Raw genomic sequence first — 15460 nt, 5'->3', positions numbered from 1 at the left:
CCAATTCATCACTGGGTTTTACCATCAAGAAAAAGAAAAGTCCAGAGTTGATGGAGAAATGTCTTCCTAGAACCTGTACTTTAGACATGAAAGACAGTGGGGCTTAGAAAGTAGAGAGCTTGCCTCACTGCATCCTGTGGCTTTTAAGGGTAAAATGCAAAATCCAGGATCCAAAGAGCTGGCCCTCTCACAAGGACAGGCAACATGAGTTAAAGCCTTATATGTTTTTGGTTTTATTGTTACTAACTTGAATCATGAGTATCTTCTGATACTTATATACCAGGTAGCTTGACACAAAAGGTATGTTTTTCAATTGAGTATTTGGAATTCACCTTGACACTGATCTCTTGCAACTGCCCCCAGTTCACTCCAGGTCTCAATTAAGTGACCCAATAAAAGAATGTCTGGGGAACCTGAAGCTATCCAAGAAGAAGCATCACCTTCAGTTTGCCCATTCCTACCTGCTAAGAAAGTTCCTCATAATCTCCATCACATAACATCATTAAATAATTATGCCTATCACAGCTTGGTATTGTGGAGTGTCTTTTTTGATACAAGATTTCATTCTCTAAATAGACTGACATTTCCCTGCTGCTTAAGGACTTTCACTTTGCTTTTTACTTCCCTACTGCTCCAAGCTCAAGATGCATCTGAAAAGTCAATTATGTATGTTTAAATAAATAAACAGTTCCAGTAATTGTGTGAAGGTAGAGTAGCTTAAAAATGAATGAGTTTAGTGAATTGAACTGAAGCATTTAGTTCTACTAATTCCTGAAAACCCATTAAAATGACAATAAAGGAAATATTTTAAATGTAGAAATCCATAAGGACAGAGAGAACAGAAAAACGGCAGTAAAATTTTAGAAGTTAGAAAACCAGTGGGCAAGCATAAATTGACTCAGTGGTCCTGAGAAAACTCAATCTCCTACAACAGCAATGAGGAAAGCCAAAACAGCAGAATTTATTCCTCAGAGTCTCCAAACGTTCAGAAATGGGTGGCAGCACTCTGGATATGAAAGTGAGGCTAGAAAAGGACTGATTGTGAGTCTAAGAAACAATTAGAAAATGGCACAACCACTATGGGAAACTATTGGCAGTTTCTAATAAAGTTAAATATCTACCACCCTATGACTCAGCAATTCATTTTTAGGTATATACATTAGTGCATATGCCTAGAAAAAGACATGTACAAGAATATTCATAGCGACGGGTTCATAATAGCCAAAAACTAGAAACAATCCAAACGTCTAAGAATAGGAGAACAGATGAACAAATTGTAGTACACTCATAAATGAAATAAAACCCACTGCTATGGTTTGAATGTTTGTGTCCCCCAAAATTCGTAAATTGAAATCCTAATCCCAAAGCGATGGCATTAGGAGGTGGGTCCTTTGGGAGGTAATTAGGTCATGAGGGCAGAGTCAATGGGCAAGCATAAATTGACTCAGTGGTCCTGAGAAAACTGAATCCTACAATAGCAATGAGGAAAGCCAAAACAACAGAATTTATTCCTCATGAATGGGATTAGTGAACTTGTGTATGTGTGTGTGTTTTTTTCTATTTAAATATCAAAAGCTCGCCAAATTCTTTCCTTTAGAAACTTCTCAAAAACTTTTAATTCAAAAAATACTACTACTGCCTCAGAATCCTTTTCTTTCACACTTTCTTTCTTCTTTTAATTTCCCAAGAAAATATCACTGCTACCCATTTAGTCACTATGCCTTTTTTCCCCCACAGGCACTCTTTTGATACTGCTCAAAAATAAACGTAAAACAGAATACACTTTTCTCCAGTGGGGCACAAAAACATAGGTGGTCTTAAATATTACTGAATGAATGAATGAATGAATCAATCAATGAACAAATGAAAGAAAATTGATTCTTATTATAAACACTATATGGAGGTATCATGCATCCTTACTAATATTCTGCAACATATACAGACAGGCCCTGAAAGGCAAACACCATACTAACTATCACTGCTTGCATGAAAATGGCTACCACTACTGCTCCTGGTGGGAACTCACCACTTCCTGGGGGATGAAGATGGGAAGCGTTGGGACTCCTGTCCCATCACTTTGTAGGAAGGAGTGGGGGTGGTGGGTGAGTGGGTGGAAGAACAAAGCACCCAGTCCTTAGAATTCAGGTTACATTTTCCCACTGAAACAAGAACATTCTGTGATCTGGCTGGGAATGTGACCAACATTCTAACATTTATGTTCTCAGAGACAAGAAGTCCAAGCTCCAAACCACTGATCAGTCACTGGTTAATAAGACGAATGTCATAGGACCCATGACAATGAACATAACCACTTATTTGACTCTTAACATTTACAATTTTAATTCAGTTTGGAGAAGCATTTTAATACAAAGGTGTAGAATCATGAGCAAATTTATCTGAATACAACACCAATGACACCAGGAAAAAAAATCGAAGACAAGACACCAGACTAAAACCTTTCTGAACTAGTTTAGCAAAATGAATCTTCTGATAGACAGCTCAGCACCATGGCAACAAACAAAACATAGTAAATCACAGCGACTCACAAAGCCCAGCCTCCTGCTGCTCTAAAGCCATTTCGGGAGCTCACACATGCGCTGACTTGGTTTGCCAGGGCGCCTTTCATCCTCAGATCCCAAGAGAACCTGTTCCTGGGCTTCACTCCCCTGACATCTTTTAAACTTCTTCCAGAAGCTTGGCAGATATATTACCAATGTCCAGACTGGTTCTCCCTGCCAACAAGCCAAACACAGGCCCGTGGCTGTGAACAGAACCAGCTGTCTCTCTTTCCTCTCAGAGATGTTTAAGTGTCAGATTTACTCATGTTACGGCTATCTCAGATGTTCTTTCTATAAAATATTTAAAGTGTAATAACATTTATTTTGAATTCCTTTTTCAACAGTAGCGAAGGGCTTCTTCCTCTCCCCACCAGAGTGAGACACAAATTTTCACTAGTTTGGGACACAGCTTCGAGGTGAGCTAAAAGCACTTATAACTGAGAGGTGCAAATTCCTGAGGAAAATATACAAATCTCAGGGTATTTTCAAGGCTCCAGCTTGTGAGAGGAAATTCTGCCTTACCTGGGGTCCTCCCCTGCCCTGTTCTCTTGCAGATCCCCCATCCCCCAGGGCTGCCTTTCAGCACATTGCACCCCTCATTTCTCAGGAAAGTGACTCTTCTCATGACCCAAGCAATCAGGCGTAGCAGAGAAAGGGGTGTCCTCATCATGTGTCTGCCTCCATAATTCCCTGGTACAACTTAGGCAGCTCTGCCACTCTAAATTAACATATTCTCATCAGGAATGTGGCACAGGACCAGGAGGAAAATATCCTAATGAGAGTCTCAAGAGAAATAATCAGAGGATGACATGACACAAGGGATGTACTCTTCGAACAAGGTGAAAGGGTCAGGAACGTGGTCTGCTCTGCCCCTGGGGAATAAGGTGGCAGAAGTAAATTTGGATTTGAAGATAAGAAAAGCAGCAGAAAGTTTGAAGCAAAATGGCAGATCTATGATTCTTAAGACTTCACTTTCCTTCGAAGTTATTCTTCTCTTTCATCTGTGCATCTCTACTCTTCGTTCTTTCCCTGCTTCTAGCCCCTTCTCCACTGCTCTTAGCTTCTCAAGGTTCAGCAAATTAGAGAGTCAGATCTTATGACTTCCAAACAATGAAGATCAAGGCTCTTGAGAAACTATCCAGAGCCAAGAGTCCTCAAAGACAGCTGCCATCAAGTCCTTCCCTCTGTACTTTACAGGCTGTTCCTCACGTCAAGAGGTGAAGACTAATACATACGATGGAATATTATCCAGCCTTAAAAAGGAAGTACTGACACACGCTACAGCACGAATGAACCTTGAAAACAGTATGCTAAGTGAAATAAGCCCGATACAAAAGGACACATATTGTATGACTGCAATTATATGAGGTCCCTAGGGTCATCAAATTCATAGAGACAGAAAACAGAATGGTAATTACCAGGGGAGAATGGGGAGTTATGGTTGAATGGGTGCAGAGTTTCTGTTGGGGATGATGAAGAAGTTCTGGAAATGGATAGTAGTGATGGTGGCACAGCGTTGTGAATGTACTTAATGTCATTGAACTGTATACTTTTAAATGTTAAAATTGTAAAATTTAAAATATGTAGATTTTACTCACAAAAGAAAAAAAAAAAGAGGAAAAGAGGTAGAGCCCAATTTCCAATTCCCCTCCCCTTGATTCTAAGGTGGCCTTGGGAACTTGTTTGACCAAGAGAATGCAGCAGGAGTGACATTCTGGGACATCCAGGCTAGACAGTAAGATGACGCCTGGGCCACCTGGGCCTCTTGGAACACTCATTACAGACAGTCCCTCTCAGAACCCAGTCTCCATGCCGGGTGGCTGTTACAGGAGGAGGTCACATGTTCATGCTCTAGTCAACAGCCCTTGCTGGGCTCCCAGCCGTGTCTTTTATATATATGTACTGAAATATTGAAGGAGGAAATGTGAAGGTTCGGATTTATGTGAAAACAACACAGGGGTAAGGGAGAAGAGAAATGGATGGTTAGGGGTGTAGGGGAGACAAGCTTGAACATGTGTAGCTAGGCAATGAGTACAAGGTGGGGGGTTGCTGTGTTTCTCTCACATTAGGAGTATATTTGAAATTTCCCATATCAAAGGAAGAAGGAAGAGGAGGAGTAGGAGAAACTGGAAGAGGAGAAGGAGAGGAAGAAGGAGGAAAAGGAGGAGGAGGGAAGGAGATGGGGAGGGAGAGAAGATAAAGAAACCAATTGGACTCATCTCTTCACAAAGTCAATTCCTGGAAAAAGAAAAAAAAAGTGGCAGGAAGAGTATTCTAGAATACAGAAGACTAAAGAGACAGAATAGTCAAATAAAATGACTGAACCTTGACTGGGTCCTGGATTTTGAAGAACAGAACAGGGTCACATAGAAGTATTCACTTTTGAATGATCCGTCAAGCTGTACACATATACATACACAAATATGCACAAATCATACTTCAGTTGAAAAGCTTTTTGATGAATAAAAAATTATATAACATTTTGGAATAACTGGGAAAGTTTAAATATGGGCTGAATATTAGATGACATTAGGAAATTACAAATAATTTTCTTACTTATGATAATGTTATGGTGAGGTAGAAGAATGTCTTATTTTTAGGAGATGCCTCCTAAAGCATACAGGGGTGAAGTACCATGAAGTCTGAAACTTTGAAATACTTCAATGTAAAATATTTATATATAAACATAACAAGTAAGGCAAAACATTAAAAGCTATTGAATCCAAGTGGAAGGTATATGAGAATTCATTATTTACTCAACTTTTCTGTAAGTTTGAGAATTTGCATAATAAAACATTAAAAAAATATTGAAGAGGCTTTTGTAGGTGCAAAAGTAACAAGAAGCAGAAGCATGTGCCCACCAGCTATTACTAATGAACTTCTTTATAAAAGAGCAGAGTAATGTGCCTGGGGATACAGGGGTCCTGGTGGAATAGTCCCTCCAAGTCAAGTCTTCTTTTTGGTATAACAGAGTCATCTACTTCTCTCAAGCACACCTTAAAATAAAGCCTATCCATCAAGAAGGCCCGCTCAGCTGCACAGAGCTCCCAGCAACCCTCCCATCCCTTAACAGACAAGTCTGCTGTGGAAACAGACCCACAAAAGCAAGGGTAGTGATTAAGAACATGGACTCTAGATAGAAACCACCTGAAATTGCAACCCAACTCTGTCACTTCTGGCTGTGTGACCTTGGGCAAATTACTTAACCTCTCTGTGCCTTGGTTTCCTCAGAATGAGGATACTAATAACATCTTATAGGATTAGTGGGTTAATACATGCATCTTACTTATGTGTTTACTATTATTACTATTCTTATTATTACAAATTATTACAAACATTAAAAATATTACCAACCTAGTTCTTCAGTCACAACTAGAATTTATGAATTATCAAGGAACAACAGACATTCAAAAATTTAACAGCACCAAACAAGAAGGACCAAGATGTCAACCAGAACTACTGACCCCCATGGAGAAAACATTGATTACTCAGAGAATAGAAAAGAAAAAGACAAAGAAATAAAAAGTATAAGACTTTGAAAAGTTAAGAAACAAAGATGATCAATTCAAGAGGTCCAACATCTGACTATTAGATGTTCTAGAAAAACAGAGCAGAGCAAATGGAGGGAAGGAAATAATCAAAGAAACAGCAAAGAAAATTGCTTGGTATTGAAGAGAGACACATGTCTTCAAATTTTTAAAAACTCAAATACTCAATAGTAAAAATAGTCAAAAAGTATGAAGGAAAAAAGACCCACACCTAAATATACCTTCATGTAATTTCAGAAGACTGTCAGAAAAATTATCTGAAACTTGGAAATGGGCAAAAGAGATTATTGGGTATTCCATTTACTTATTTAGTTATTTGATTGGCTATTTTATAACTCTGTGGAGGCAGAGTTTAAGTTGCAGATTTTTTTTTCAGTAAAAATTCTGTCCAATGGAACAGAAAACCTCAAAAGTTACTGTTTATGGCTCTGCTGGACATCAACCAGTTTTGTATCTACCCCAGCAATCTCCTCCTAACATCACCTATAAATACTTAGCTCCTCAAATGTGCTTTGAACAAGTTTTCCCTCATTACTGACACGTGTTCATTTTATATTTGCCTAAGAGTCATGATTTTATCTTTTTGAAAATTAAACTTTATCAATACGAAGATAAAGAAAAGATCCTAAAAGCTTCCAGATAGAAAGAAAGGGGCTGCCCACTAAGGAACAAGAATCAGGTCAGCATCAGTGACAGAAGTCATCAAGCAATGCCTTCAAATTTTGGAAGGAAAATCATTTTGAACCCAAAATTCTATATGTAGCCAAACTATCATTCAAGTGGGAGGGCAAAACAAAGACACATCAAGACATTCAAACCCTTAAAGAGCTCGTTTCCCTCACATTCTTCATGAAAACTTTTATTTGAGAATATTCTCTGGCAAAAAGGAATTCAAGAAAAAAGAATGCATGAGGCTTGAGATCTAAGAAACAATGGCTCTAATCCAAGAATACCAAGAAAAGAAATATTTAGATGACATCTGTATAGGAGACCTAGAAAACAATTAAGTCCAAACTGGAATAGGAAGTTAATAGTCTTAGAAATGTCCAAAGGAGAAAGTGAAACAACTAGCAAAAAGTATGAATAAGAAGCTAGATAAGGGCTTCCCTGGTGGCGCAGTGGTTGAGAATCTGCCTGCCAATGCAGGGGACAGGGGTTCGAGCCCTGGTCTGGGAGGATCCCACATGCCGCGGAGCAACTAGGCCCGTGAGCCACAATTGCTGAGCCTGCGCGTCTGGAGCCTGTGCTCCGCAACAGGAGAGGCCGCGATAGTGAGAGGCCCATGCCCCATGATGAGGAGTGGCCCCCGCTTGCTGCAACTAGAGAAAGCCGTCGCACAGAAACGAAGACCCAACGCAGCCATAAATAAAATAAATAAATAAATTAAAAAAAAAAAAAAAAGCTAGATAAGTAAAACTCACACTTAGAGTCAGTTGATTTTCAACAAGGGTTCCAAGATAATTCAATGAGGAAAAAACAGGCTCTTCAACAAGTGGTGCTGGGACAACTGGATATCCACCTGCAAAAGAATGAACTCGGACCACTGACACACCGTATGCAAAAATTAACTCAAAATAGATTATAGACCTAAGTATAAGCTAAAACAATCAAACTCCTAGAAGAAAATATAGGAGTAAATCTCCATGACCTTAGATCAGACCAGCCTTCTTAGATATGACAGTACAGCAACAAAAGAACTTCATTAAAATTAAATTCATGAAAATTAAGAACTTTTGTGCTTCAAATGATGCCATCGAAAAAGTTGAAAGACAACCCATAGAATGAGAGAAAATATTTGCACATCACATATCTGATAAGGGACTTGAAAAGGGAAATTGGATAATTTTGTTAGTTGTGATAACGTTACTATGGTGAGGTATGGTGAGGCAAAGGATCTGAATAGACATTTCTCCAAAGAAGACATGCAAATGACCAGTAAACACATGAAAATTCTCAACATCAAATCAAAAACACAATGAGATACCACTTCACACCCATAAAGATGGCTATAATCAAAAATACAATAATAAGTATTGGCAAAGATTCAGAGAAATTGGAACCCGCATACACTGCTGATGGGAATGTAAAATGACACAGTTGCTTTGGGAAACTGTTCTTCAAAATGTTAAACATGGAGTTACTATATGACTCAGCAATTCCACCCCAAGTCATATAGCCAAGAGAAATGAAAACATGTCCACAAAAAAACTAACGTTCACAGCACCATTATTCATAGTAGACAGAAAGTGGGAACGTCTATCAACTGATAAATAGATAAGCTGCGGTATATCCATCAATGGAATAGTATTCAACTATAAAAAGGGGGAAAAGTACTGATACATGCTACAATATGATGAACCTTAAAAATATTGTGCTAAAAAAAATGTTAAGTGAAAGAAGCCAGTTACAAAGGATCACATATTATATGATTCTGTTTATTTGAAATACCCAGAATACACACATTTATAGAGACAGACAGTGCATTAGTGGTTTCCTAGGGTGGGAATATTGAGAGGAAATGAGGAGTGACTTCTAACGGGTACAGGGTTTCTTTTTAGGGTCATGTGAAAATGTTCTACAATTGATGGTGGTGATGTTTGTGCATATCTGTGAACATGCCATTGAACTGTACAGTTTAAATGTGTGAATGTTTTGGTATGCCAATTACATCTCCATAAAGCTGTTTAAAAATACAAGAAGAAGCTACATGATCTCTGAGATTAGGTACCTTTTCTGCCAAGAAGGAAAAGAAGAGTCATTTAGAAACTCTAAGAAAAACGTCACTCTATACATCAGTCATGGTCCAAAGCTGAAGCAAACTAAAATATGACATGATGCTGAGCAAATGATAGAGACTAAAAAAGAATAATAGATTTGACCTGGCTGCTTGAAACTGTTCTCTCTCTAGATCCAATCACTCTTCCTGGTGCTACAGAAAATAATGCAGCTGATCCTTTGAACAAGCAAGACTCATGGGCATCAACAGAAAACCACTTTGTTTCCACCCTCACCCCGGCTATGTTGTTCACGCCCACTTTGTAGGGCTAGGTCTTCCTGATCCCTTAGATGAAATCTGAGGCTGGGCCCATGACTCCTCTGGTCAACATCAGATACAAAAAGTCCTCCAGTAACTTCAAGTCACAAAACGGCCCATTTTGGTAATTAAAATGTCCAGACATGTGTCCCAGTCAAAACTTGAAACTGCATTTAAATCTCAGCTTCTTTCCTTCTCATCAGGCTTCTTCTTTTTTTTTTTTTTTAATTTTTTATTTGTTTTGCTGTGTTGGGTCTTCGTTTCTGTGCAAGGGCTTTCTCTAGTTGTGGCAAGCAGGGGCCATTCTTCATCGCGGTGCGCGGGCCTCTCACTATCGCCGCCTCTCTTGTTGCGGAGCACAGGCTCCAGACGCGCAGGCTCAGTAGTTGTGGCTCACGGGCCCAGTTGCTCCACGGCATGTGGGATCTTCCCAGACCAGGGCTCGAACCCGTATCCCCTGCATTGGCAGGCAGATTCTCAGCCACTGCGCCACCAGGGAAGTCCCAGGCTTCTTCTTGTAGGGAGCAAACACGTCTGCAGTGGGAAAGGCAGTGAAAAGATACAATCTCCTCTATTTCCTTGCTTTTTGTGTTCACTTCTCCTGAGCCTGCCAGCCACAGCTCTGCCATTCTGGAGAGGAGGGAGCAAGGGGGAGGCCAGGCCAAGTGCGTAAACAAGGTGGGGGGCAGGAAGAGTTCCCTCGATTGTTCACAGCTGGCCTTGGCAAGTGTTTACAGGAGACTCTCCTGAATGAGGCTTCCATTGGCTCCTCTGAGATACCCATTTCTGAACCTGCAGTTCCCTTAATGTGGGCATCTGTCAGTGCAAGCCTGGCCTCTCTCTGCTCTGGTCCCCTCACTCCTCTAAGGGGCTCCCTGGGGCAGGATATAAGCTCACCCCAGGCCTACTCTCTCTTACAGGGCCCACCCATCTGGTCAGCTGGAAGTACACTTCTTGGGCTTGGTCTGTGAAAGTACAATTATTTCCCAACTGCAGTCTTTAACTCTCAGGTCACAAGGACTCCAGCCAGCCCTTTAAATTCCCCAGGCAGGAGTCTGACACCAGCCCAATCAACCACTGTGAGACCTGTCTCAGGCTCTCCAGTGCTTATCTTTAAGCACCGCTCCCCTCCCCCATGCAGAGGTGGAACTTAAAATGCCACAGCAATTCAGTAACTTTCTCCAAACTTTTGTCTCTTTAACCCCTAATCCTTTTATAGGCTGGGGGATGGAGACCAGCTAAGGGCTGCAAAGCTGGTTTCACCCAGAAGCTTTGCAAGTCCTGCTTAGATAGTCTAACACACACTGGAACTTGGGAGCTGTTGGCATCGGTTGTATTTTGGCCTCAGGTGAATCTGGAAAGCAAGAATCCAATTCTAACCTCCTATTTCAATCACATTCATATAATGAAAATACTGTAAATGCTATTATCGGTTTTCACTCTTTTAGGAACAATTTACAGACAAAATCTGAATAGTATGATATAGTTTAAGAGTAAAATGTTAACGTTAAATCACTGACCATATAAAGGAAATGAATGGTGTTACCATCAACAGGAGGTAAAAGGGAGAAAGAAGCAGAGCTAACTGCTAATTTCTTCATCTTATAAAAGAGAGAATCAAAAGATACTGTCCAAAGTTAATGAATTAAGAAACAGAACTTTATAATATTATTTAAAATTATAAAGCCATCAATAAGAGAAATAAAAATTATTTTCAAATAAAAATAACTTCAATAGGAGAGACTGTGTCACCCATGCCTCCCTTTTAGTGAGATGGAGACAACTGCCAGGGGCACTAAAAGCAGAGAGAAATTAAAATGGTTAATTTGGGGGAGTGTGGTCAGGTTTGGATGCTGGGAAAAATGCACAGAGGTCTAATTATTACTTTCAATAAGAGTAAGAAGGCTAATGAGCTCCCCCTTTTTTAAATAAAAAAATTTTTTTCCTCTTAAAAGGCACTCAGTAAATTATAAAATGTCACAATGTCACAGTGGTATGTTTGAAATATATATATATGGTGTCTATGTATGTGTGTGTATATATCCTATATACACATATGTTTGATATATATACATACACTGTGTCATGTATGTATATCATATATAAATAAATATATCTTATAGATATAGAAATAAATGGGGAAAAGTCTCAGAGAGGTGATTTATTTATTATGTCCTAAACTATACATCTAATTATGGGACCCTGATCAGATCCAGGTCCGACTCAAATCTACACTCCATCAACGTGCAGAATACCTGCTAATACACAACGTCCGTTTATAAATTATTCTTTTCTGTTCACTGAAGAGCTCTACAAGGCAACCCTTTGTATCTACCTAACACTTTCCACCCAAGTCAAGCACAAAACATAAATCAATCTAACTTGAGCGCCCACTGGATTTCTTGTTCTTCAACTGAGTTACCATAAATGAGCAAATGTTTAAAATGAACCTCTTTATTTTTGAACTAGTTTTTTAAAAATTCTTGTAAAAGTAACATTCACAGAAGAAAAAAAATCATGGTCCCGCAGCAGTCGGAGTTCCCGATTATGTTATGAACAACAGAAACCAACTCAGGCTAAACAAGCAGGCTATCAGGTAGTTCATGGAATCCACAGGAACCAGGCTCAGAAATCTGGGAAGGAGCCAAGGGAAGCTGGGTGCTGGGACCTCTACCAAGGTCATGCCACAGGAAAGCCAGCTCACTGGATGCCAGCCTAGGACACAGGTTGCCTCTTTTGCCTAATGAATTCTAAGCTGCCCCGGCTATTCTGCATCAAGGGCTCCAGCTTCCAAGTCCTGGGCCGGAGCTTCAGTGGGGGGAGGTCACGGCTCACACCCTGGCTGCCGGCATTCAGGAGTGTAAGCATCTAGCCTGAGAAGTTTCCAGCCAGAGACAGGATCCTGTCTCTCATCAGGACACACAAGGGCAGATAAACAAACCCCCCAGAAAGAGAGTTCAGATATGTAGGTACTGGCAGCCAGAACCCAAACAAAATAGGGAAACTAAAACATCCTCCACTTCACACAACACATGTCCTCTCCAGACATAAAGTGGAAAGTCAGGCTCCTTCCTTCCCATTCCCACTGCACTCAACAGAGGTGCCGACTGTAAACAGTTTCTTGTATATCTTTTCAAGAATTTTTCATGTAACTACAAACACACGTATGATCCCCCAGATGTTTTTAAAAAACACAAGGGGTACCATACACATTATTCCGCAACTTTTCACATGACATCTATTTTAAGATGCTCCCTGATTCAAAATGGTCTCCCCCCTTGCCCCAAATCATTCACAGTTCACGTAGTTGTCTCAGAGTCATATTCAGAAATTGATCACTATGGCCTGTTGGGCTCAGAAAGCCTGGATGCAGGATGGTCAGAAGGCCCTTCAGCAACCCAGATGCACACATACTACAGTATGTCTGAAATACACTTCCAAACACTTCAGCACAGTGTGATATCATGTACATATTGACTGCTCCAAGCTACACCCTCAGGACGATTAAGAATTCAAATTCCAGGATACTCAGCATTTATGAAAAAAGCCATACTCCAGAAGCTGCTGCTTTTATCTTTATCTCCCAACAACATCCCAGCAGCTTTGCTAAATTAGCAGAATGACAATGGAAATAAGTTGTCCGATTGATGAAATTATTTGTTTGCTTAATTAGCATAATGGATGTTAAGAATGGGTCCTCCAATCCAAAAAAAAAAAAAAAAAATGGTTCTGACGAACCTAGGGGCAGGACAAGAATAAAGATGCAGACGTAGAGAACAGACTTGAGGACACAGGGAGGGGGAAGCGTAAGCTGGGACGAAGTAAGAGAGTAGCACTGACATATATACACTACCAAATGTAAAATAGATAGCTAGTGGGAAGCAGCTGATTCGCACAGGGTTATCAGCTCGGTGCTTTGTGAACACCTAGAGGGGTGGGATAGGGAGGGTGGGAGGGAGATGCAAGAGGGAGGAGATATGGGGATATATGTATATGTATAGCTGATTCACTTTGTTATACAGCAGAAACTAACACAACATTGTAAAGCAATTATACTCCAATAACGATGTTAAAAAAAAAAAAGAATGGGTCCTCCATGAAATTTACGATGAGAACTAAAACCAACATAATTTCCAGTCCCTGTGCTAATTCTGGGACTGGCCATACTCTTCTGACCCTATAATAAACAATACTGAGAACAAGCAAAGATAACTTAGCTACTTGCTCCAAGAAATACTTGCTCCTCAAAGGTAAGATTGTGAACCAACTAAAATAGTTATCAAAACTAACAACTTACTCATCAAATCTTGCTTCCAGGCCCTCCCCTCCATTTCCCCGCCAATCCAAAGCTATTATCTCATAGGTTCTGCCCAAGTCCAGTCAATTCCCTATCTTGCAAGACTCACCTTAAAATCACCCAGCTGGGGTCCTAAAACTCTATCAGTATCCTCTCTTAGACTCACTCCTTCTGAGAACTACCGGTAAGGTGTTCTCCCTTACTTCAGCAGGTCCAATAAACTTAGCTTTGTTTGATCAACAGGATTTCAGGGAATCAACAGTGGTATTCAAGACAAGGGGATGCAACAAATACTACAGGTAAAAAAAACCCCTCATTTTATACCCGCAGAAATCAAGAGATTTCCCTGAGATCATCCAATAATTAGTGGTAATGTGTCAGCATTAAAATGCAGGTTTCTTGAACTCTCAAACCAGGGAGCTCATTCCAAATGACTGACAACCATGAAATATTCCTGAAAGAACCAGACTGCACAAGCCAGAGCTTCAGAGTTCCTTCTATAAATGTACAGATTCCTAAACTGTGCTTAGGTATTCTGCCCCCTCCTGTTCTTTTATCATCAGGAATGAAAGGGCCACCATCTGTCCCACGGCATAACCCACCTATAAGTATTTTCTGACTATCTGGTGAGACTAGTTCCTCAATCTCTTTTGACAAAGTGTCTGGACATTTCATGACCCTCCCTTTGAGGCACAATAAGATGGAAAGAACCTGGATCCCCAAATGGCTTCATGGAGCAGGACCATCTTACCAGCCTAGCTTACTTGAACTGTTAGCTGAGGGGCAATAAGATATCTGTATATCATACTGACGCCATTTTTTAGTCTCTTTGGGGAATAAGGGAGGCTTTACCCTAAATACTATAATCTTGAAGTTAGAAGAGAAACTGATGGATCATTTTCTAAAAACAGCCAATTCATCTACCTCTTCTGTTCTTAGTCTAGGGTTCAAATCAACAGGACCCACAGTTGACAATAAACCACGTATGTGACCCAAGAACATCACCAGGGAAGAACCTTCATTCTTGGTGCTAAAGGATAAAGCTGTCTTTTATCAGCTTGAAGGTCATATTCATCCCCTCTGTTGCAAACTGACAAGAAAAATAAAAATAACTATAGCTCAAATTACCACTTCATAAGCAACCAAAACTGTAGGCAGAATGCCTGGCTGGGCTTTCACAGTGGCAATTCTTACCAAATGTACCACCAAAGGAAAACATCTTGTTACCGAGGCTGTTGCCCCACAATCAGACCCTTGCCCCTCCCTCAAATAGAAACCAATTAGTCTTAATCTAAGCTTCAGGAGGAAGCTGCAAAGAAAAAAAAAAAAGAACTGGTTAGAACCAAATAGGTCCAAGATGGCGGAAGATTTGACTTCTAGTAGATCTTGAGCCTCATTACACGTTCATTGTAATACATCAGCAGGTTATGACACACCCACCAGCACCATGACAGTTGATGACTGCCATGACAACAACTGGAAAAGCCCACACAACGACTGAAAAGGAGGGCTGCATCAGTTCCAGGTCCAAACCACACTCTGATTCTCGAATAACTCATGAGTGTTCTTCCCACTCTTTCTAATTCCCTCCCTCCTTTTACCTTGACCCTCCTATATATTTGGCATCTCTCCCCCAAATTGGGTTGAGAAGTTGATTTGAGAACTAGGTTCCCTCTTCTCCATCCTTTGGCCATCGAATAAAGCTTGTGCTGTTCCAGGGTGGGAGGGAGACTCAAGAGGGAGGGAATACGGGGATATATGTATACATATAGCTGATTCACTTTGTGATACAGCAGAAACTAACACAACATTGTAAAGCAATTATACTCTAATAAAGATGTGAAAAAAAAATAAAATAAAAATAAAAACATCTTTATAGTTAAAAAAAAAAAGTTTGTGCTGTTCCAGTCTCAGCATCAGTTTTGTTACTGGCTGTGCAAATCCAATAGGAGAAAGAACCTTCCTGGCAGAGACAGGGGGTCTCCACCCCAGCTAGGACACCAGCCCGAGTCCAGTCCACCAA

General features: G+C 40.3%; 1 protein-coding gene across 5 annotated transcripts in view; it reads right to left on the bottom strand.

Annotated features, from left to right (window-relative positions):
• The window catches only part of ENTREP1 (endosomal transmembrane epsin interactor 1), a 61566-nt gene that overhangs the window by 30643 nt on the left and 15463 nt on the right, over nucleotides 1–15460 (bottom strand). Inside the window, exon 3 of one of the 5 annotated variants that reach the window (XM_082403669.1) lies at nucleotides 7528–7614. The exons of the other annotated variants lie outside the window; for them this stretch is intronic. Coding sequence (XP_082259795.1) covers nucleotides 7528–7614 — 87 coding nt within the window. The remainder of the gene's footprint in view (nucleotides 1–7527; nucleotides 7615–15460) is intronic. 5 annotated transcript variants of the gene reach the window in all.

Source organism: Balaenoptera borealis (genome assembly GCF_965194805.1).
Source record: "Balaenoptera borealis genome assembly, chromosome: 8".
NCBI classification, from domain to species: Eukaryota; Metazoa; Chordata; class Mammalia; order Artiodactyla; family Balaenopteridae; genus Balaenoptera; species Balaenoptera borealis.
The sequence above is the reverse complement of the archived record's forward strand: the minus strand, read 5'-3'. Positions and strand labels throughout refer to the sequence as shown.